This window comes from Herpailurus yagouaroundi, unplaced genomic scaffold (genome assembly GCF_014898765.1).
Source record: "Herpailurus yagouaroundi ecotype Mexico unplaced genomic scaffold, PumYag 160, whole genome shotgun sequence".
Taxonomy (NCBI): domain Eukaryota; kingdom Metazoa; phylum Chordata; class Mammalia; order Carnivora; family Felidae; genus Herpailurus; species Herpailurus yagouaroundi.
In genome coordinates this window covers 36707689-36731897 of record NW_024412401.1, presented here as the reverse complement: position 1 = coordinate 36731897, position 24209 = coordinate 36707689, and the positions used below count along the sequence as shown (strand labels likewise).

General features: G+C 43.0%; 1 protein-coding gene and 2 long non-coding RNA genes across 3 annotated transcripts; 1 reads left to right on the top strand and 2 right to left on the bottom strand.

Moving 5' to 3' along the window:
• The first annotated feature begins 288 nt into the window (after window positions 1–288).
• On the top strand, window positions 289–5280 carry LOC121034848 (allergen Fel d 4). The gene is made up of 7 exons (XM_040481992.1): window positions 289–1315; window positions 1674–1810; window positions 2506–2576; window positions 3296–3403; window positions 3728–3829; window positions 4031–4076; window positions 5006–5280. The coding sequence occupies exons 1-7, from the start codon at window positions 1226–1228 to the stop codon at window positions 5013–5015; spliced, it is 564 nt and encodes a 187-aa protein (XP_040337926.1). The 5' UTR covers window positions 289–1225; the 3' UTR covers window positions 5016–5280.
• LOC121034850 (uncharacterized) lies at window positions 3294–5129 on the bottom strand. Its single transcript, XR_005792640.1, has 2 exons — window positions 5028–5129; window positions 3294–3567 (listed from the first exon to the last, which is right to left on the bottom strand). It is a non-coding gene; the product is annotated as an uncharacterized LOC121034850 (long non-coding RNA).
• Window positions 5281–5388: 108 nt separating the features above from the next.
• Window positions 5389–22418, bottom strand: LOC121034849 (uncharacterized). The gene is made up of 4 exons (XR_005792639.1): window positions 21920–22418; window positions 21629–21757; window positions 6662–6867; window positions 5389–5783 (listed from the first exon to the last, which is right to left on the bottom strand). It is a non-coding gene; the product is annotated as an uncharacterized LOC121034849 (long non-coding RNA).
• Between the last annotated feature and the right edge of the window lie 1791 nt (window positions 22419–24209).

Sequence of the window (24209 nt, the reverse complement as noted above, 5' to 3'; positions counted from 1 at the left end):
ACACATCTCATTGAATCCCTTTAGTAATCTATGAGGCATGTATAAGGAAACTAAGTATCACAGGAAGTTAAATCTGTCCTCATGGCTTCAAAATGACAGAAATAGGAAGGAAGCCCAGATCTACATAACTCCAAAGTCATGCTCCCTCTTTTTTTAAATGTTCATTTATTTATTGGGGGGGTGGGTGGGGAGGGGGAGAGAGAGAGAATGAATGAATCCTAACCAAGCTCCATGATGTCAGTGCAGAGCCAGAACTCATGAACTGTGAGATCATGACCGGAGTCGAAATCAAGAGTCAGATGCTTAACCAACTGAGCCACTCAGGCACCCCCAAAGCCGTGCTCTTAAGCCCTTTCTACGTGATACCACCTCTCTAGTGTCACTCCTTTTCTGACCTACAATGGTATGGACTTAATCCCACTCAGTTGGGTTATTTCATATGCTTGTAGTGTTAAGTTTTTATTGATTATATGAAGTATTTCCCCAACTCCATTGATAGTTACTTGAAGCAAGGGATGATATCTTGTACTTCTCCATTTCTCTTATGGGGCATATGGTATAGTGAGGTATACTCAGTGATTAAACACTTGTCCATTCATTGTGGGGAAAGAAAAAAACGTAGTGATTGAGTTCAGAGAATAAGGAAAAGAAATTTAAATATACTGAATAGAAGCCATATTTCATTATTTTATTCAAACCTGTTTTGCATCAACTCTATTTTACTGCTTTGTGGAAGGTACTATCTTTGGTAGAGGCAGTGTCTTTGCTTCTGAAATTAGTAAAATTGAAGTGATGCACCCAATTCTGCACACCATCTGAACAATGGAACATAGATTTCCTACACATTCCCTTTCCAAGTTTTATTCCATTCCTGCCTCACATAATTGGCTGATTCCAAGCCAGATCCACAGTTAAATCTGGTTCCAAAAGGCAGGGTTTTTTCCACCATTTTTCTTGAGTGTGTGTTTTGAGAAATTTAAGGTCATTAAGTAGATCTAAAAGAGAGGAGATTGCCAAGTTTCAAAAGGGCAAGAACAGTCTTTGGCCTCACACCAGTGAATGATATACCGTTTCGTGGAGTGGGAGGAGGGAAGGTGGTGTCCAATGGACGAAAAAACTGGACCCAGAACAGATATAAAAACAGAGGAGCCAGGGACTGGAGCCACCATCAGGGAGAGACTCGCTCCCAGTGACTGTAGGGAAGACCGTGCTATTTCCTGCCAAGATGAAGCTGCTGTTGCTGTGTCTAGGGCTGACTCTAGTCTGTGCCCATGAGGAAGAAAATGTTGTGAGAAGCAACATCGATATTTCAAAGGTAGAGTCTGTAGAGTATAGTAGCGTCTGCCCTTGTGGGGTAGCGTGGAGGATTCTGAAGTAACGTGGCCCTACCAGAGAACAGGAGTTCCTTGATGTATTAGACCAAAGGGGTGGTTTCAGACTTTTGACTAAGAGCAATTGTACCGTATTAAAAGAGAACACTTGGGGACCTCTGTTCTTGCTTTAGGGATGGTGGAAAGAGCCCTAGATGTAGTACCAATTGACCTGAGTTCTACTTCCATCTTCACATCATTATTATGAGTCCTGGCACACAGGCCAGGTTCAAGGAGACAAGTATTCCTATGGAGTTCCCTCTCCCCTTTATCTTACCCAATCATGTTACTGATTTATTGCAGATTTCAGGAGAGTGGTATTCCATTCTCTTGGCCTCAGATGTTAAGGAAAAGATAGAAGAAAATGGTAGCATGAGGGTTTTTGTCGAACACATCAAAGCCCTGGACAACTCTTCTCTGGCCTTTGTATTGCATACAAAGTAAGTGTGGTCTTTGTCACTTGGGAGAGGAAACATGGGAGTCTGAATATGGTGTTGGAATTCTGTGTGTGTGAGGGTACACATACCTTCTGGGTTTGTATTAAGAGTCCATTATCTGACACTGATCCAGGACCTGAAGAACCTGGGCCTTTTCTAGATTCAAAGATAAGAATTATGACAGAAACAAATTCAAATAGGAGTAGAGGAAGTACGGACGGGGTAGAGGGTATCAGAATCATAAGTAATGTAACAGTACAGCATAAGTTTGGAGCACAGGACTTGGAATTGACAGCCTGTCTCTCTCTTGAATGTCTTATGTATGACCAAGAAACTTCATCTGTTTCCACCCCAATTTTCCCTTGGGTAAAGAGGATGATAATTCTCTTTAATGGTTTTTTTTGCAAGGACCATGTGAGGTAATGTGAGAGGCTGGCACATGGTGAACACTAAGCTAATTATCTAGACAGGTAGTTGTAGTGATAATAGTGGGAGGTAGTGGCAGAGTGACAGTAATGGAAGTAGTTGACTCATTCTTAAAGTATCACAAAGTAAAATAATGTAAATAAAAGCTCTTTGGAAACTGTACCCCAAAAATGTTCAACAGTGAAGTGGAATCAGAAACGCAAATTATAGGTAGAGTGTGAGGGAGCTGGGGCATCAATATCTCTTGGACATCAGCTTATTCTGTTTTACAGAGAGAATGGAAAGTGTACTGAAATATTTCTGGTTGCTGACAAAACAAAGGATGGTGTATATAGTGTTATGTGTAAGTATATTAAAAAGTCTTTCTAAATTCTACTTCCACTCCAAGAATTTAATAAACACCAATATCTTCAAGATCTTGACCAATTCCTGATCAGTAGCTTATGTACATTATATAATGAGGGGCCATCTAATAGCCAAATCCTGAATCTGGAAGAACCTTGGGTAAAAAAAGTCAATGCCTGGCACATAATACCATCAGATAAAGAAGGTAGTTTGCTTATATGTACCTCCAGCAAGAAAATTGACAAAATAAGTGGTGGGACAGCTTCTCATTCCCTGCCTACTTTCTGATGATGTCTGCTGGTCATTGCTATAGCACATCATCGCTCAGGATATAGAGCACTGGGTATGTAATGCCAGTGGGCCTATAGAGAGGATAGACACATAGTTGGCAGAAATGGTCAAGGGAGGTGGGTGAGTCTCAGGGAGGATGATAGAGCATAAGTTGCTGCTATGGCTGAATTTTTCTACTAGTAGTCAAATACCAGTATCCCTTGGATGTCGCCTCATGAAGCCCAGGGAGATGTAAATGAAGGCATTAAGTATTACTCTATTACTCTCTATATCTTCCAGGATATGCACTTGAATTTGTTTCGTGGTTGAAAATAAGTAAAGGGGTTTCCTTACTTCCTGTGGATCTAACAAGCTCTGACCTATCAAGCTCTGAGAGGCCAGCACACGGTGGCACAAGTTCTGAACTGTGTTCTGTTTCCTCCACAGATGATGGATACAATGTATTTAGCATAGTTGAAACGGTCTATGATGAGTATATCCTGTTACATCTTCTGAATTTTGACAAGAGACCATTCCAACTGGTAGAGTTCTATGGTACGGTATTTTCATGCTGCCACTCATCTTGGGGTGGGGAAGGAGGGGAAGGAAGGTAAACCTGGAGACAAAGTGGTCCTCCCAATTTTTATCCTGGAATGTCTCTCCTCCTCTGAAGACAGATGCTCACCTTTGGTAATCTGTCTTCCTGCCAGAACCATATCCTAAAGATGTCAAATTCAAGACAGGTTATAACTCATCCCCAAGACTTCTGCCTAAGCACCCAATCAGTGCTGTCCATTTTCCATCCATCTGGAGCCACCCCCTTATGAGCCTCAGTGACAAATACATAAGACACAGCAGTTACTGTCACTCTCCCCACAGCCCGAGAACCAGATGTGAGTCAAAAACTCAAGGAAAAGTTTGTGAAATACTGCCAAGAACATGGGATTGTTAAAGAAAACATACTTGACCTGACTGAAGTTGGTAAGTATTGTTATTTTCTAGTTTTCTCTTCTTAAATTCCCATGTTACTGAAGGGGGAAAAAACAATAACAACAACAACAACAAAAAAAAAGAGAAGGCAGTACCCCCAATTAGTCCCCTTTGCCTTAACCTAGAGAATCATTTGGTTTCTCTCTGGCAAATAAACTGGGTTCGGTGTTTGTATGTGTTCTGTCTCTACAGATCGCTGTTTACAGGCCCGAGGAAGTGAAGCGGCCCAGGACTCCAGGTTGGTGATCTCTGATGGAAAGGGGGTGGCCCTGGGATCAGTGCCTTCCAAAAGCATTAGGAGTTTGTGTCCAAAGATGACAATAAAAATAATTTGGTAAGGAAGCTTGTGAGGAGAGCTTGAGATGTGGAATTGGAGGAGCTGGGTTCAGGACTCATTCCTACCATGAACTTTTGAACAAATGACCTAAGCATTTACCAAGGGAATAATGATGTCTACCCTGCAGAGTTACCATGTGGACATAATGCTGGCAAAAGACATCAGTAATTGATGACATGCTAAAAATCTTTAAGACTTAAAATTTGAAATGGAGAAAGGGTAATAGGACACGAGTATGAAACTCACATCCATTTCTGTGTTTATGGTTGGTCTTCCAAGCCCAGAAGGCATTTCACCCTCCCAATTTACAACAAACATTTCTTCCTTTGATCTTTGTACATCCTTAACTTTTCACCTGGGAATAGAGCTGTCTGAACTTCCAGTTGTCTTTTAAGCTGGAAAACAGACACTGAATCTTCTCATCAGTTTCCTACCTTAGATTTATTGTGGAGCTTCATTCAGATAATGTAGCTTGCGTAAAGCAGACATTTAATAAAAGGTAGCTATGGCTTTGCCGTTATCTCTCAATTTATCTAAAACTCTTCAAAACTTCTAGTGCTGAAGGTGGCAGAACAAGCCTCGGATCCTTCATTGCTTTCTTTTTTTCATAGATTCAGTTTGGGGACAATAAATATGAGATCAGCAGTAGAAAAAAGGGGGGGCATTTATTCATTGCCCTCCCTCCCCTATTCTGGCAAATAACATGTTACAATACAGCTTGACATCTACTATTCACCATTTGTCTCTATAACAGAAGTTCTTTTTGCTTCAATTCAATCCAAGGAATGCTTAATAAGTTTCTGTGTTCTCTTTTTCATTTGCTTATTTAGTGTTGAGTGAATGCTTCCTTACCTGAGCTCCAGGATCTTCCCTTCTGTGGTCCCCACACCATCTAGTGACAAGTGCTGTGACCTGATTTCCATCATAATCACATAGGAAAGCATTATCTCTGCATCTTCAGAATCTTCCTTAATTGTCTAGGAAAACATCAACCAACCAAGATTTCAAGATTTTCTCCAAATTTTCCAGCTGTCTTTCCCATACCCAGGAGAACTCTGTCATGAATAAGAACTTCCTATACCTGGTCAATAAATGATTAGCCTTGCAGTCTTGTGGTTTGTGTATATGGGAGTGTGGGGCCGACAAAAAGCAAATGGGGGGACCTCCTTGGCTCTGCACCCATAATCCTTCTCTAGCTTCTCAGAATCTTTCCTGAGTTTCTCCCTCTGCAGTAATTCTCTGTCCCCATGAGTGCTGGTTGCCCTTTGATTTGCCTGTTTCTTGGTGATCTGATAAGATAAACTTTCCCATAATTTGCCCCGTCTTAGAATTTTCTTTCTCCATGGACTGTTGCTGAGGCTGGTACCAGCTCAACATGTTTCAGGACATGTCCCCATATTTTAGCTTCTCTGTGTCATCCGTCCTATTAGATGGTTAGTGTCCTTCCATACTCTTGGAAAAGTTCCTTCAATCACCACTGTTATCTGTTGTGAACATATTAAGTGAGATCCCATTAAGTGTGAGCAATACCTACCTTCAATAATCTGGGCTTGGTACAGTCAGGAGGCATCAAGGAGGCAAAATGCTATCAGCCTCTTCTTTTGGGAGCTTACAGGGAAAGGGAAAAGGAAAGTAATGATCTTCCACTTACAATCCTTTTGCAACAGTGTAAAACTTATACATGGGTGTTGGGGCAGAGCAAGACCTGGGTGGGAGTTGTCATACAAAAAGAATGACTCAGTCATTATGAATGTACGGTTAATTAGGGAGAGCTTTATAGGCATGTGACCCTCCCCACATCTTACTCTGCCTCCAGGTCAGAAGAATAAGTTAGGTTCAGACTTAATTGCTCCAGACTTAAGCATTTGGTCTTACTGGCTGAAATATGTCAGTAGACTTTGTAGAAAGTCAACCTGTCATGCATGCGAAGATCCTTTTTTTTTTTGTTTAATTGAAGTGTGGTTGACAGACAATGCTGTTATTAGTATCAGGTATACAACACAGTGATTAAACAAGTCTACCAAAATGGAGTAGCCATCTCCCCGATGCCAGAACTCAAGAAAATCTAGGACCCCTCATTTTTAAATGTTAGCACTTAAGGGATAGAACAGCTGTTACCCAGAGGGGCATGGCCCAACATAACCCTGAGGAGTGCTTAAGACATTGCCAACAATAACAGTGCAAGGAGGGCCACAGTGATGATCGATGAGGGAAGATGGCTGGGTGTACCACATGTCAGTCAAGAGGGAAGCACAAAAAGACCCTCTGTTCCTAGGTCAAGATGGCAGCTGGAGCTCACACTGAAACTCTTACCTGTACTTCCCAACTCCCACAAAGTTATTTTCATCCATGAGTGGTTGCTAAAATAGGTGTTTCTGTTGGGGTATGCGATGAGGGGTCACACCGCCTATTCCACCATCTTGCTGATGTCAACCCAGATTAGCTCACCAAAAAGACACAGAGAGAAGGACATTGAGTTTTCAAACCTGTTTTCTAGAGTATCAAATGAATCCGGCATCAGATGAAATTTATGGTGGAAGCAGCCATCGCAGGGAGCTATGCTATTGTTTCTTCGTACACTGTTCAGGAACTGGAGGGCCAATCTCCTTGGGAATTTTCCACCATCATATTTAAATTCTTAGTTGTTTTTTAATAGTTTCTTATCTCATTGCCCATCAGCACATTCTTGGGTCTGAAAACAAATTGAGCTGATTAAAGGAAGGGAAATACATCTACTGCAACAAGCACCACACAATAATACTCCAAATGCAGGCAAATGTGAATTAAGATTACTCTGTAGATCATATGTACCACGTTTCCTTCCAAGAGTTAAAAGTATATGCGAGGAAACTCTGCTTGTGCATCAAATGCAGTGAGGACTCTTCTTTGGCATTCAGCTGGACAGGAGAAATGGGTCCCAGATTGATTTTCTGTTCACTGTAACAAATCACTACAAATTTAGTGGCTTCAAACCGCACAAGTTTTGGAGGTCAGAAGACTGACACAGGACCCACTGGGCCAAAACCAAGTGAACCCCAAGTCTGTCAATTTATTCAGATAATCTTCTATGTCCTTCCTTAGAGTTTTTACGTTTTCTCCTCAGTAATGTTTTTTATTTATTTTTGAGAAAGAGTGAGCAAGCAGGGGAGGAACAGAGGGAGACAGAGGATCCCAAGCAGGCTCTGTGCTGACAACAGAGAGCCTGATGTGGGGCTCGAACTCACGAATTGTGTGATCATGCCGTGAGCCAGTCAGAGGCTTAACCGACTGAGCCACCCAGGCGCCCTTCTCCTTAGTAATTTTCTAATTTTCTTGTGTGTTCTTGGTTGTTGGTTCCCATATACTTTCACTGTTTGTTTTGTTTTCTGGGTTTTTTAACCATTAGTTATTATCATGAGTTTTTGCTGGTATAGAGAAATGTTATTGATTTTTGTAAGTTGATCTCTTTAGCAACCTTGATGGCATTTTTTTATTACAATAAAATCAATCTAATACTTTGTGGATTCTGTTGGTTTTATAGATATGGTCATATTATCTGCAAATACATGTTAATGTAGGTCTTCCAATCCTTACATGTCTCTTTCTCTTTTTTCTCTTTTCTCCCTGTAACATTAGCCAGAACCTCAGGAATACTTTAAACATTGAAACCACACTTTCTTTACTAGGGGTTGGCAAACTGTAGCCCACAGGCCAATCCTTCCCTCTGCCTATTTTTGGATAGCCCGTGAGCCAAGAACATTTGCAATCTATGTGATATTAGAAACAGTACTTTTCAACCCCAATTAAGCAAAATGTTATTCCCTCCTCCAATTCCATTATTCTAATAGACCTATATTAAAATAAATTATACTCAATATATTTTAAATTTCATCAGAAATATGAAAATATGTTTTCTGTGTTATTATATTGGTACCTACATAATATTTTTGATTTTCACCTCTTGGCCTGCAAAGCCTAAAATATTTATTATGTGGTCTTTTAGAGAAAGAAGTTTGCCGGTCCTCTTTTCTATACATGGCCTCTTCCCCCCCCCCCCAAAATAAACAGGTTTGCCAAACTGAACCCCTCAGAGTGCTTTCAGTAAGATGGGCATTCGATTATACATGACTGTAGGATGAAAGAGATATTTATAAGCTGTCCCATTACTGCTCTTCTTCAAATATCATGACTTACTTAAACCTGAATGGAGGAAATTTAGATAAATGTCAAATAAACTCCCAGAGTAAATATCAAACTAGGACACCCTGAGGTTATTTGGGGATTTCAAGGACAAGGATAAAGATTCCAAATCTCTATTCTTGGCTTAGAGGACTTTGTCATTTGATTTCTCCTGTCCCAGAACTTTAGTTGAAACTGTCTGTTCCTGGAAGCAAGCCCATTAAGATACTAGCTGTTGTTAAAAATTAGCATTTCAGAAACACTGTTCTGTTGGTTTCAAGAAATTTATGATGGATATGTTTTGGTTATTAGAATAGACAATTTTGGTAAAGAAAGAGGGCTGGAGTGCCAGATTGTTCAGGAGAGCCTGGCCAGGAAATAAGACCTGGTCAACAGCACAGACAACGATTATCCAGTGCCAGGATTCCCACAACCTAACATAGCTACCTTCATTCTCCATGTTTCTGTCAAGGCTGAATTAGTTACGCACATAATTTTTTTTAATTTTTTTTTACGTTTATTTATTTTTGAGACAGAGACAGAGCATGAACGGGGGAGGGTCAGAGAGAGGGAGACACAGAATCTGAAACAGGCTCCAGGCTCTGAGCCGTCAGCCCAGAGCCCTCGAACACGGGACTCGAACTCACGGACTGTGAGATCGTGACCTGAGCCGAAGTCGGCCGCTCAACCGACTGAGCCACCCAGGCGCCCCAGTTATGCACATAATTTTTTGCATTTTCTAGAGATTTATGTCAATGCTGTCACCGGTATGTATGCTTCTTTTGTTCTGGCTAATTTCAGCTGGCGTAATTATTTTGAGGCTCATTGATTTTGTGCTCGTCAGTAGTCTGTTCCTTTTTATTGCTGAATAGTGTCCTGTTTTACAATGTACTAAAATTTTTAATCTAGTCATCTGTTACTGGACACTTGGCTTTAATAACTAAAGCACAATGAACATTCACGTATAAGTCTATCTATGGACATGCTTCTTTTGGGTCATACCTAGGAGTGGAATAGCTGGGCCATTTACTAGGTGTGTGTTTAAGTTTTTAAAGAAATTGACAGACTAGAGTGGCTGCATCATTTTACGTTTCCATCAGCAGTGTATGAGATTTCCAGTTCTTCCATATCCTCACCAACACCTGGTATTTTAACGTTTATTTTTGAGAGAGACAGAACGCTAGTGGGGAAGGGCCAGAGAGAGAGGGAGACACAGAATCCGAAGTAGGCTTCAGGCTCTGAGCTGTCAGCATAGAGCCTGACACAGGGCTAGATCTCACGAACTGTGTGACTCTGACCTGAAGTCAGAAATTTAGCCAACTGGGCCACCCAGGCGCCCCCACTTGGTATTTTAGGTAGGAAAAATTAATAATGTGTTACACAGAACCCCAAACTTCCCAACATTCCCTAAAATCCAAGGAAAACACATGAAGTGCCTGTATGGAAATGAAACTGGTAACCAGAGGGTTAACAGATGTACTAAGTACCTTTGCAACTTATTACCCAGACCTTTTTTTTTTTTTCTCCTTTGCCTTTAAATATCTCTGACTACAGGAAAGAATATCCAATGGAAAGAAGATGGTCTCTTTAGCAAGTGGTGCTGGGAGAACCGGATAGCAACATGAAGGGGAATGAAACTGGACCACTCTCTTACACCATATACAAAAATAAACTCAAAATGGATGAAAGACCTAAATGTGAGACAGGAACCATCAAAACCCTAGAAGACAAAACAGGCAACAATCTTTTTGACCTCAGCTGCAGCAATTTCTTACTCCACATGTCTCCCAAGGCAAGGAATATAAAAGCAAAAATGAACTATTGGGACCTCATCAAGATAAAAAGCTTCTGCACAGCAAAGGAAACAGTCAGCAAAACTAAAAGGCAACCAACGGAATGAGAGAAGATGTTTGCAAATGACATACCGGATAAAGGGTTAGTATTCAAAATCTATAAAGAACTTACCAAACTCAACACCTAAAAAAAATAATCCAGTGAAGAAATGGGTACAAGACATGAATAGACACTTTTCCAAAGAAGACATCCAGATGGCCAACAGACACATGAAAAGATGCTCAACAGCACTCACCATCAGAAATACAAATCAAAACCACAATGAGATACCACCTCACATTGGTCAGAATGGCTAAAATGAACAACCCAGGCAACAACAGATGGTGGTGAGGATGTGGAGAAATGGGAACCCTCTTGCACTGTTGGTGGGAATGCAAACTGGTACATCCACTCCGGAAAACAGTGTGGAGTTTCCTCAAAAAATTAAAAATAGAATTACCCTACAACCCAGCAATAGCACTACTAGGAATTATCTAAAGGATACAGGAGTGCTGATTCATAGGGGCCCATGTACCCCAATGTTTATAGCAGCACTTTCAACAATAGTCAAATTATGGAAAGAGCCCAAATGTCCATCAACTGATGAACGGATAAAGAAGATGTGGTTTATAGACACAATGGAATATCACTTGGCAACGAGAAAGAATGAAATCTTGCCATTTGCAACAGTGTGGATGGAACTGGAGGGTATTATGCTAAGTGAAAGAAACCAGTCAGAGAAAGACATGTTTTCACTCCTATGTGGAATTTGAGAAACTTAACAGAAGACCATGGGAGAAGGGAAGGGAAAAAATAGTCTCAAAGAAAGAGGGAGGCAAACCATAAGAGACTCTTAAATGCAGAGAACAAACTGAGGGTTGATGGGGCGGGGGGGGGTGGTGCGGGGAGGGGATACAGGGGAAAATGGATGACGGGCATTGAGGAGGGAATTTGTTGGGATGAGCACTGGGTGTTGTATGTAAGTGATGAATCATGGGAATCTACTCTCGAAGCCAAGAGTACGCTGTATATACTGTATGTTTGCTAGCTTGACAATAAATTATACTTAAAAATAAAAAAATATTAACTAGCTAGCTATCCCTGACTGTCCTGCTTCTGGGAGACAGATTTGAGGCTTGTTCTCCCATCTCCTCATTTGACTGCCTTGGTATCCCACAGTCTGGCTTTGCTGTGTGTCAGGCTCACAAAGCCAGGGTCAGTTACAAATTAGGCAAGCCCCAGCCACACGCTCTTTGCCTGTGGTTCATGGGTCCCCAGCTGTAACACAAGTCCCATGAGGAAGGCAAGCAGCTGCCTAGGCTCTTTGTCCTAGGGACTGTCCCCAGGACTCCACCCTGACAGAGGGCCACCGACCTTCTTTGATGCTTAATTTAATTCTTGTGGCAAAGAAACCTGTTTCTGGGTCTTTTTTAGTTTCCATTTGGCGAGTACCCCGTGAGGGTAAGTTCTCCTTCCTCCCATGTGGGTTGGCTCTCTTACCCTCTTTTTTCTTGCTCCTTAATGGAGCAAGAAGGGGTTAACTAGAAAGCCATTTGGTTCAATTGATGAAACCCTGACTTTCAGAGAGGAACACATGAATGCTCACAGAGGTACTCTAAGCTTTGGTTTGTTGCCACAGCTTTTGGTATCTTTAGATAAAACCAGCCATGTTCTAACTAGAAAACGGGAAATGACAATTCATTTCCTGCCTGCAGCCCCTTTGGGCTGTATTTTCCAAAACTGGGCAATTTTTTTTTATAACATTGTTTGACAGAAATATTCATTTGACTCTGGAGAAAAATGGCCAATAATGGATGTATAAATTACACCATCTTGTGATTTTGTAAAAGGGAGATATTTGGAAATTGGGCCTTTAAGATTTTGTTTGCACCTGATTTGCATATTTGTATGTGGTCATGTACGTTGTCAGTGTGAGATATTTTCTCTAACCTTCGGTGGTATTGCTGAGATCAGCTTGTAAAAAGAGATTTATTTCCTTGGTTTAAAGGCAAGCACTTGTAAGAATTAGCCATTGAGGCATGCTCTCCAGACTCTTAATTTGACTGCCCTTTCTTTCTGCATCCTTGAAGTCTCCAGGGTTGGCTTTGCTGCCCGTCGGGCAGATGAACGTGGGTTCAGTTACAAAACCAGTAAATTGTAATATTGGCATGTAAAAAGCTTAAAACATTGCTTCATCATCACCAGAAATGAACGTGGTTGCTTTGTATTCAGTAAGACTGGGATGCTTTTCCTAGAACATCAAAGATGTGTATCCCTTTTGTTGATTCTGAAGTTCTACCAATTGTATTTGGAATATAATTCAATCTTTCCCCACAGATTAAAAATGTGGGTTTTTTTTTTTTTTTTTTTTTGCTTTTTCTCATATTTTAGTTTACAGTGTAATGATTTCAGGAACAGAATTTAGTGATTCATCACTTACATATAACACCCAGAGCTCATCCCAACAAGTGCCCTCCTTGATGCCCCTTGTCCATTTAGCCCATCCCCCCACCCAACACCCCTCTAGCAACCCTCAGTTTGTTCTCTGCATTTAAGAGTCTCTTATGGTTTGCCTCCCTGTTTTTATCTTATTTTTACTTGCCTTTCCTTATGTTCATCTGTTTATTAAATTCCACAAGTGAAATCATGATATTTCTCTTTATTTTGCTTAGTTCCATCCATGTTATTGCAAATGGCAAGATCTCATTCTTTTGATCACGGAGTAATATTCCCTTGTATATATCTATACCACATCTTCTTTACCCATTCATCAGTTGGACATTTGGGCTGTTGATAGCACTGCTATAAACATTGGAGTGCATGTGCCCCTTCAAAACAGCATTTTTTAGCCTTTGGATAAATACCTAGTAGTGCAATTTCGCCTTCTACCCTTCTGTCTTCCCAGTCGGACACCCAGGCACATGAAAAAATCCAGATGTAAGTGATCACGACACATACGGAAATGCCATTGAAGATTGGCTGCTCCCCTCCCCAATGTTCACTCCTCATTTCTATATTGTCTTGGCTTCTGGCAAGTTTTCCTATGAAAAATCATAATGGTTCACTGACTGGCATAGTTAAGCCAACAGGAGTCAAGACCAGATCCATTCAATTTGTACTCTAACAATATCAGAATCTGCAATATTGTCCTCAGGTATACCCCAGGGTTCCAGCTGAAGCAAGCCCACGAAGCCATTAGTGTCCATCTACACAAGTGGCTCTTTCTTTAGGTTTCTGTAGCAACTAAAGCATTAATCCACAAGGTACAGGATGTATTAACAATTGCAGTTACCTTGGCCCCCAAGGGGGAAGTCTAGGGTAATTTCCTCATCCATAACAACCCAAGCCAGAGAATTAAGGCTGACCTGGGTGCCCACTAGGACCAAGGAGGTGCCTCCTTAAACACTTCCAGGTGACCTCTTCAGGTGTAAGCCACTGTTTTAGGAGAGAGAAAAGCTGATGTGTAGCTTCCACATAAGCCATACAATCCCAGGAGAGAATATAGTGCCCTTGGAAGAGTTTAGTTTTGGGAAGTTCCCTGAACTAGGATCTACGTTCTGCAGAAAGCGCAGGTTGACAGCAGCTCCAACATGGCCTCCTAGCCGATGGAAAGTCTTTGGGTCTCCGGCTCATCCATTTGGAAGGTCTTAAGACCGTTTAGTTTGTCCCAGTGCTAGCTGGGTCACATCTATCTACGTCATAGAATGGTCAGAGCCATCTGACCGAGGAGGGCAGACTCAGCCAGTAAATTTCTTTCACCCATTTGGGAGGGACCTACCGTGGACTTTCCCCTACAACACAGCTGAGGACAGTTCTGAAAGACAGGTCATTAATGCCCTTCCTCCCCCCACCTGAGCTGCTTTGTTGTTCCCCGCCACCCAGTTCTTCTGTCCCATGCCAGTGGCTATAGCCACTTTCTGTCCAGTCATCCCTTACTCATTCGAGCTTTTCATCAAGAATCAGGTGAGAGACAGACCTTTTTATAAAACTTGATACTTAAGTTGGAATCCCTTGGGCATCCCTTTCAGGGAAGAGGCTGATAAACAACCTGAAGTACTATCAGGGGCGAGACAGGCCCTGACTGCCACAGGTGGGGGTGGTCAAAGGGCTGCTGAAATCCATCTGTAAAGCAGGAGAAGGGGAAACCTCCCTTGCAATATGGCCATCTCCACTGTGGGACAAGCAGGTCAACTTACGGCTCAAGTCACAGGCTGACATGCAACAGTAGCCTCTGCATCAAGAGCAGAGTTAGGTTCGATCAGACAGTTGATCCCAGTAGGTCTCAGATGCCTGGGCATAAGCCAGTTCTGAGTGACCCAGACAGTTCAATCAGCAAGCGTAACATCTTTGATTGTTCTTCCACTTGGAGAAGTACAGCCTGCCCAGCCAGCCAGGCCATTGACAACAGGCCACACGTCTGTGTTCTGCCCAATGGGGTGACCACATCTACTTCTACTGCAGGGCTGGCTCTGAGGGGGAACAGCTATACCAGCTCAGTGGACACTGCTAGGTTTCAACTTCTCTAAAGCTTTATCAAGCCAGTGAGTGGTAGGCTCAGAAGATGGCCCCACTGGGCTAGGGTCTTTGGCTCCAGCTGGGGACAAACGGGGTGTATGCAGTAACTGAAGCTTCCATAAGGAATTGTGTGCTTTTCCCCCCAAGAAAAGACAAGATACTGCTGGGGTCAAGACGGCAATGTTCTTGAATAGAGGAGGCCATTTCTTGACAAGACTTTTGGGCTTTTTCTCCCTTGTTAGTCTCAGAGTCCAAGTTAACCAACCCCAGAATGGCAATTTGAGAACTGAGCATCACAAGGCCTTCACAGATCAATTATTCCAACTCACTAAGAGCTAAGAGCAGCTTTCCAAAAGGAGTCCCTCTGATGTGGCTACAAGTCTTAAAACCCCAAGGGCAAGTCCAGGTAAAATCTGTCTCCCTTTGTTAAAGGCTCTAATCTGCAGAGTCAAACTTGTTCGGTCTCAAATGCTTGAAGAATCTAAGGTGTTAGGGGTCCTTTGTTTGTGGGGTTAGGATGTAGAAGTTAGGGCAAAGATAGCCCCTTTTCCCCTTTGAGTGCTAGAGAGATGGAATATCCTGAACCCACCCATACGAACAGAAGAAATTTTACTTGGCACCCAGCCCCTCGGATTTTTTCAGGTTTGTCAACCACCCCTGCTGACAGAAGTGTGTAACACTGGTCAGGGCCATGGAGACAGAGGTCTTGTTGGTTGGCAGTCAGAAGCCTATGTAGCGAGAACTTCGGACATCAGAGGGTAGAGGCTCCCATGATGAATTCTGACCCGCATACTGGCAGCAAATGGCAGTGGAGTTAGTCCTACTAAGCCCTTTTCCATATAGAGCTCTTCCCCTAGCAGGCTAATCCCCTCTGGAATGGGGAAAGGCAAGCATATAACAACTCTTACAGGATGCAGCAAAAGTGGTTCTAAGAGGGACGTTTATAGCAATACAGGTCTACCTCAAGAAAAATTGCGACCTAACCTTACACCTACATCTGAAGGGCTGGGGGGGGGGGGGGGGGGACACACACACAACCATAGGCCAATATCTCACAAATATAGATGCGAAAATCCTCAAAATTTAAGCAAACCAAATCCAAGTAAACATTTAAAAAATCCTACAGCACGATCAAGTGGGATTTATTCCTGGGATGCAAGACTGGTTCAGTTTTCACTTAACATGATACATTACATCAATAAGACAAAGCATGAAAACCACATGATCAAATAGATGCAGAAAAGGCATTTGACAAAGTATAACATGTATTCACGTTAAAAACTCTGCCAAGTTTAGAGAAAACATACCTCAACATAACAAAGGCCATGTATGAAAAACCCACAGTGAACATCATACTCAATAGTGAAAAACAGTTTTCCCCTAAGGTCAGGAATAAGACAAGGAGGTCTACTTTTATTCAACATAGTGCTGTAAGTCCTAGCCATAGCAGTCAGACAACGTAAATCAAAGGCATCCAAATTAGCAAAGAAATAAAACTACTTGTAGATGACCTACTGTATGTAAAAAACCTTAAAGCTCCAACAAAAACCATTAGAACTGATTATTGTATTCTGTAAAGTCACAGGATATAAAATCAGTATACAGGGGCACCTGGCTGGCTCAGTCAGTAGTACATGCAACTCTTGATCTTGGGGTGGTGAATTTGAGCCCCATATGGGAGGTAGGAGGAGTTTAAAGAAAAACAATTTTAAACATCAGCGTACAGAAATTTGTATTCGTCTCCACTAATAACGAAGCAGCAGAAAGTGAAATTAAGCAGACAATCCCATTCATGGGGTGCCTGAGTGGCTCAGTTAAGCATCCAACTTCATCTCAGGTCATGATCACACAGTTTGGGAGTTAGAGCCTTGCATTGGGCTCTGACAGCTCAGAGCTGAGCTTGCTTCAGAGTCTGGGTCTCCTATGTGCCCCTCCCCCGCTCATACTCTCAAAAATAAGCATTAAAAGATGTACAAAGAAAACCATCCCATTCACAACTGCACCAAAGACAGTAAATTATTGAATAAACTTATCCAAAGAGGTGAAAGACCTGTACTCCAAAAGCTAACAGATGAAATTCAAGATGCAAAGAAATGGAAAGACATTCCATACTTGAGTTGAAAGAATATCATTAAGAGGTCTATACTACACAAAACAATCTGCAGATTTAATACAATCCCTGTCAAAAATACCAACAGAATTTTTCACAAAACTAGAACAATCCTGAAGTATATGGAAACCCTAAGATTTGTATGGAACCATAGAAGACCTCAAGTAGCCAAAGAAATCTTGGAAAAGAAAAACCAAACGAGAAGTGTCAATTCCAGATTAAGTTATAGATTATAAAACAGTAATAATTAGAACAGTATGGAACTGGCACAAAAGTAAACAGATCAATGGAATAGGGCAGAAAAACCTAGAAATAACCCACAATTCAATTAATCTTTAATAAGGAGGTATGAACATACAATGGGAAAAAGTCTCAAATGGTACTGGGAAACTGGACAGCTACATGCAAAAGAATGAAACTGGACCACTCTTTCACCATGAACAAGAACTCAGTAACGGATTAAAGACCTAAGTGGGAGACCTAAAACCACAAAAATCCTTGAGAGCACAGGCAGTAATTTGACATCAGCTACAGCAATATTTTTCTAGATCAGTCTCCTAAGGCAAAAACAAAAATACAACACGACTATTGTGACTACCCCAAAATAAAGAGTTCCTGCACAGTGAAGGAAAAGAAGATATTTGCAAGTGATGTATCCAACAAAGAGTAACAAAAATATATAAAGAACAGCGACAACTTAACACCCAAAAAACAGTCCATTTAACAAGTGGGCAGATGTCAACATTTACTCCAAAGAGGACCTAGAGATGGCCAACAGACATGAAAATATGTTCAACTCACTCATATGGAAAACGCAAATCAAAACAGTAAGATATCACCTCAGTCCTATCAGGATGGCAAACACACACACACGAAGAAAGTGTTAGCAAGGATGTGGAGACAAAGGAACCATTGTGTATTTGTGGGAATACAGACTGGTGTAACAGCTCTGGAAAACTGCATGAAGCTTCCTCAAAAAGTTAAAAATCTAACTACCTTAGTTCCAGTAATTGCACTACTGGGTATTTACCCAGAGAAGTAACACACACACACACACACACACACACACAAATTCGAAGGGATACATACACTCCAATGTTTATTGCATTATTTACAATAGCCAGGATATGTAAGGTGTCAGTGTCCATCGATGGATGAACGGATAAATATGTGGTATGTGATTATTCAGCCATAATGAAGTCTTGCCATTTGTAACATGGCTAGAGCTACAGAGTACAATGCTATGTGAGAAGTCAGAGAAAGACAAATACCAGATGATCTCACTCATGTGGAATTTAAACAAATGAGCGAAGAAAAAAAAAAAAAAGACTTACTAAAGAGAACTGATGGTTACCAGAAGGGGGGGATGGGGATGGGTCAGATAAGTGAAGGGGATTAAGCAGTACACTTATGATGAATAAAAAATGAAATTTAAACTCCCACAGTCGGATGTAGACACAACAAAGAAAGCATATTGGGTCAGCCCAAAGGATCCCATAACCCAAGATCACATTAGTTTTTCTCCTCACCAGGACCTTGAGCCCCATCCAGGCATCCCTTCCTGCCTGGATCCAAGTAGGATGGAGACTTTGGCGCCTGTGTCCCCACCCTGCCCCCATCCAGTATTCCCTAGATGTGGCTTTTTCCTTACAGTGGCTGGTGGGAGGGATACAGGAGCAGCGGAGAGGGAGAGACCAGCTCTGCACCAGCAAGCAAGGCCTATGTACTGTTTCCAACAGCCCATCAACTGCTCATAGCATCTCCCAGTGGAAGAGTGAGCCACCACCAACAGGACTATTTGGGTTTCAGGTTTCAATCCCACCTTGCACCGGTCAGTCTCCTTCACGGGTAGGCCAGAGAAATGCTCTTAGCCCACCACCACTTGAGCCAAGAGCACTTGCTACCAGATCCCAGGGTATTTGCTTCTCCTATGCCCTAACCCAGGCTGCAACGGGTCTTGTCCTTTCTTTCCCAGAAAGCCACATTTCATTCAGCATCCCACTCTATCAAAACGATCAAGAACTGTGGAGAGTCTGAGACTATCTTGCTTGCAAGCTAAGGAGACCTGCCACGTTCTACATGCTTCCCAGCAGACGGCAGGAGCTTCACATTTGGAGTCCCTTTGCCCACCTCCCCCCCACCCACCCACCCCAAGTACCCAGGCAGCAACGTGGAACAGGCTTAGGTTGATGCTTATGCACACAGTGGCTGTCACAGGAACCCTAATCTCCGGAAACCCCACCAGTTTAAAGAGGCTGCCAACAAAATGGCGGATTTCAGCCACCTATCAAAAGAACATTTCCTCAGGAGTATTCAGGAAAAAACCAGCTTAGTTTTCAGGGACTTAAAAGTGGAATTCCGGCGAGATACGGATCTCTGCAATAGAGGTACCGGTGCCTACCAGTTCCTACTGCTCTCCTCCCACATCTTGCTAGATCCTCCAACACCAGCCCTCAGCTTGGGTCTGGCTGAAATCCAAAGCCCATTTTGTTCTCCATCCGCTCCATGCTGTGGTTCTGACAACATGGCCTGGCCTCCTCCTTGTATAGGAGATTCCATTTTTTTCTTTGAGGATGTGGTCCCTTGACTTGCTCAGTGCTGTGGGTGGGACCTGTGGAAGCAAACTTACATCACACAGGGGACACTCCTTCCCCTTTCCCAGGGGGTGTTCTCTTGGGAAGAACGGGGGGACCTACCTTGTCCTGACAGGAGGGCTCTCTTCCCATTCCCTCCAAATGAAGATTACTTTTTAGTGGTCTTCGCGGTCCCCCATTAGTATTTAACTTCCTCAAATTCCAGGTTTGAGGCCTTCGGAGTCTGGGGTCTGTCAGGAAAGTCTGCTGGTTTGGGGAGAGCGAAGAGGGTCGCAGGGGCCTGGTATTTCGGCTGGCAGAATGGGACTGGGGGATATGGAGAAGTCCGAGTTTTAACTCAGGCCTACACTGCCCTCATTTTTCAGGAGAGGCTCTCCGATGACAAAGGCTGCCCTAGGGAATCATTGAATTCGAAGCCAATTAGGAGAGTGAAGAAGAAAAGTGGAGGTGTTTGTTAAAAAAGAAAACCATTTAAGTTTCAAGAGAGCTAGAGCAAGCACACGAGCAAGCAGAGGAGAGGCAGGGAGAGCAGATCCCAAGCAGGCTTTGCGCTGAGTGTGGAGCCTACTTGGGATTCTGTCTCTCTTCCTCTCTGCCCCTCACGTCCTCTCTCAAAATGAACTTAAAACCACCCCCCACCCGGAAGTGAACAGGTGAAACTTGCCACGTGCTCGACCTCAGCATACAGCCAGGCCTCATCATCCTCACACTTCCTACTTGGGTCCAGGCTCCAGGTGTTTTCCTTTGTGTCCCTGGTCCCAACCCAACGAATGGGAGAAGACAGCCTTAGCAAAGTGGCTCTCCATGGGGAGTGATTTCTGCCCCCAGGGGACGCTTGGCAATAGATACATGTTTTGGTTATTGCAGCTAGGAAGGGGATGCTACTGACATCTAGTGGGTGGAGGCCAGAGTTGTTGTTAAACATCCCAAGTGCGTAAGATAGTCCACCTGCCCCCCACAGTAAAGAATTACACAGTCCCAAGGATCAGTAGTGCCGAGGAGGAGAAACCTTGCAAGGGGTGAGTGTAAGTCTACCCTCAGATGAGCTCGGTTGGTGTTTAAGGCACAGAAATCCCTCATTGAGACACTTCATACAGGTGCACTGAGTTTTTTAGATATATATTTTTTTAGTTTTTTTTCCAACGTTTATTTTTGGGACAGAGAGAGACAGAGCATGAACGGGGGAGGGGCAGAGAGAGAGGGAGACACAGAATCGGAAACAGGCTCCAGGCTCTGAGCCATCAGCCCAGAGCCCGACGCGGGGCTCGAACTCACGGACCACGAGATCGTGACCTGGCTGAAGTCGGACGCTTAACCGACTGCGCCACCCAGGCGCCCCTAGATGTATTTTTAAAAGCTTGTTATTTTTGAGAGGAGGCAGGAGGAGAGAAGCAGAGGGAGAGAGGGGGACAGAAGTTCGGAAGCAGCCTCTGCACTGACAAACCATGAGATCATGGCCTGAGCCGAAGTGGGATGCTCAACCAACCGAGCCACCCAGGTGCCCTGGGTGCACGGAACATCCCCTATTAGGCTCAAAGAGAATTATTTTACGTAATTTTCTCTGAAGCTCCAGTGTCTGCCTCCAGCAGAAAATAGTCTTCCTGATTTCAAAAGACTTTGACCCTTTCTATTTGAGATTGAATCTCTTTTGGATTAGTACCCCCATGCTTTCAGGATTTCTCCCTTATTTTGTTTTTCACTCCCTGAAGAAAATTCCTAGGGGGGATTGTTCTCACTTTGGGGAGACGGCAGTAACAGCCATCAAGTGCCCGCTGGCTTGTGCTGACTTTCAGAGGCATCCGGCCCCTGCTGCCCCCAATGCTAAAGCCCTTCCCAGCCCCGTGTCCTCTCCCCTCCACTTCCCTGGTCTCTTCTCAGCTGCTCTTCCTAAGAAGGGGGCCAGTGCAGGTACCCCGCTCCTCTTTCTGGGAGGATTACCATTCCCAAGCAGTGAGGAATGGTCTCCCGCTCGCCCTACAACACTCCAGAGCCCAGAGGACTGCTGGGGGGGGGTGGGTGGGGGGGAGTGGGTTTCTCTCACCTCTCACCCCCCCCACCTCCGGCCACCACCCCGCTCTGCTGCGGTGGCCCAGCTGGAGGCGCTTTCCGTACAAGTCACCTTCATTCTCTGCCTCTCCCCACACTCCCCTGGAAATCTGGTCTGGGGCTTCTGTTGTGACCCCACTCCATAGTTCTGGGGGGCACCAGAAAGAGGTAGCTCAGGGTCACCCAGAAACACTCACCAACACAGAACGCTCTTAACATTCCCTTCCAATTCTCAGGCCAACTCGCGTTCTCCTTCTGTGGATAGAAGCAGCTTTCTTCCAGGTCCTTGGTTATTCGTAAGGCAACAGACCCCTAGGCCAGGGCACCTGGGGGCGTACAGAATCCAGAACAAGTGGTCACACTCTGGCCTCAGTTTCAGGCCTCCATAATTGGAAGCCCTGAGGGGAAAAGCAGCCCCTTGGGTGTTGAGCTGTGACGGCGGTAAGAGGGAGGGGAAGAAAAGGACACAAATAGGGAGGAAAAGTTACCTTGGTGGTTACAGCTGACAATTGAGGGGAAGGGGACTGGTGCTGGGATCCTGCTGACCACTGGGAGCTGTCACGTACTAACTCTGCCAGAGCTTCATACTTTTCCAAGAAAAGCCAGCAACCTGGAGATGTACGTGAAATGTCTTGGTTTTAAGTAATGCCAAGATCTTGTAGACCAAGGGAGACTGGCTTGGTGGCCTGATCTGTCCTGTGTGCTGTAGGCTGGTCTCAGCCTGCCCTCTGGCAACCACAGGAGGTACGTGGGAGGGAGAGAGAGAGAGAGAGAGAGAGAGCGCCATTCTTCCAAACCCCGGGACAGAGCTTACCATCTGAAGTTCCCCCCAAGACAAGAATCTCACTGCCAGCAGCTTGAAGTCCATGTTCACTGTTGTCCGAACCGCCAAGACCAAAAGTTTCAACGTCCTAGCAGGGGCAGGCTCCTGTGCTTAAATACTTTCCCTCAGATGAGCCCCAAGCTGGAGCGGGGCTGGACTGCAGGCTACAGGTGAGTCAACTGACCCCAGCTGTGCAGACGGGAGGCAGCAATCCCTGACCCATGGCTGATTGGTTCAGGAGCCTTCTAGGAGCCAACCTACAAGTGAGGATGATTCTGTCTCTCTCAGTAAGATACTGGTGCACCTGGGCTTAAATTGTAAGTCCCTTGTGCATGAAAAAAGGATTTTTTTTTCTCTTAAAGGAAAATATGTCCCATTCATATGTTAAGCCTTTTGCTGCATATACATAAGCCTTTTGCTCCTTGAAAAATAGCGTGTTTTGCATGAATTAAAACTTTATGTCGATGTGGCATCACACTTTTCCTTCTGCAACTGCTTTTTCCCATTCACATCCTGGTTGTAAGATCTAAATAAACAGAAATGGGTAAAATCGTAACCATAAGGAAATTTTTCTTTTTTTATTGTGGTAAAACACACATGATATAAACTTTACCCTCTTACCTATTTTCAAATGTACCATTTTAGCAGATGTTAAGTACATTCACAGGGTTGCGCAACCATCATTACCACCCACCTCCAAAATGTTTTCCAGCTTATAATATTAAAACTCTATACCCATAACTATAGAATATTTTAATTTGGAAAATTCCAGATTAAATAACAAAATATAAGGATATAGAAAATTTAGATAATCATTATTAATAATCCAAATATTATATATATACATATATAGAGAGAGAGAGAGGACTATGAAAATAGCATATATTCACTATTTTCGGGGGTATAATACCTGTGGTCATGGGTTTATTTTATTTTATTTTTTTAAATTTACATCCAAGTTAGTTAGCATATAATACAACAATGATTTCAGGAGTAGATTCCTTAGTGTCCCTTACCCATTTAGCCCATCCCCCCCCACAACCCCTCCAGGAACCCTGTTTGTTCTCCATATTTATGAGTCTCTTCTGTTCTGTCCCCCTCCCTGTTTTTTATATATTTTTTTGTTTCCCTTCCCTTATGTTCATCTGTTTTGTCTCTTAAAGTCCTCATATGAATGAAATCATATGATATTTGTCTTTCTCTGACTAATTTCACTTAGCATAATACCTTCCAGTTCCATCCACATAGTTGTAAATGGCAAGATTTCATTCTTTTTGATTGCCAAGTAATACTCCATCATATATATATGTATATACATATATATATGTATATACATATATATATATACATATATATATATCACATTTTCTTTATCCATTCATCCATCAATGGACATTTGGGTGCTTTCCATACTTTGGCTATTGTCGATAGTGCTGCTGCAAACATTGGGGTGCATGTGTCCCTTCGAAACAGCATACCTCTATTCCTTGCATAAATACCTAGTAGTGCAATTGCTGGGTCCTAGGGTAGTTCTATTTTTAGTTTTTTTGAGGAACCTCCATAATGTTTTCCAGAGCGGCTGCACCAGCTTGCACTCCCAACCTGTGGTCATCTTTTAGGCCACAAGGAAATTATTCATTAATTCCGTGGTTATAGAAAATTTAAAACTTTGATTTAATCTTTTAAAACTCTTTTTAAATGTTAGTTTATTTATTTATTTATTTATTTATTTACTTTGATAGAGAGTGTGCATGTGAGCAGGGGAGGGGAAGTGAGAGAAGGAGACAAAGAATCCCAAGCAGGCTCCGTGCTCAGTGCAGAGCCTGACCTGGGGATTGATCTTACGAACTCAAGATCATGACCTGAGCCAAAATCAAGAGTCAGACACTTAACCAACTGAGTCACCCAGACACCCCTAAAAAAAAATCTTTAAAAATTTTTTTTGATGTTTACTT

Bases quoted from the DNA above. Each gene is read 5' to 3' on its own strand.
- LOC121034848 (XM_040481992.1), top strand. From the start codon at position 1,226: ATGAAGCTGCTGTTGCTGTGTCTAGGGCTGACTCTAGTCTGTGCCCAT. The intron at 1,316-1,673 runs GTAGAGTCTGTA...GATTTATTGCAG, and splicing joins GCAACATCGATATTTCAAAG to ATTTCAGGAGAGTGGTATTC. The intron at 3,404-3,727 runs GTACGGTATTTT...CTCTCCCCACAG, and splicing joins CCAACTGGTAGAGTTCTATG to CCCGAGAACCAGATGTGAGT.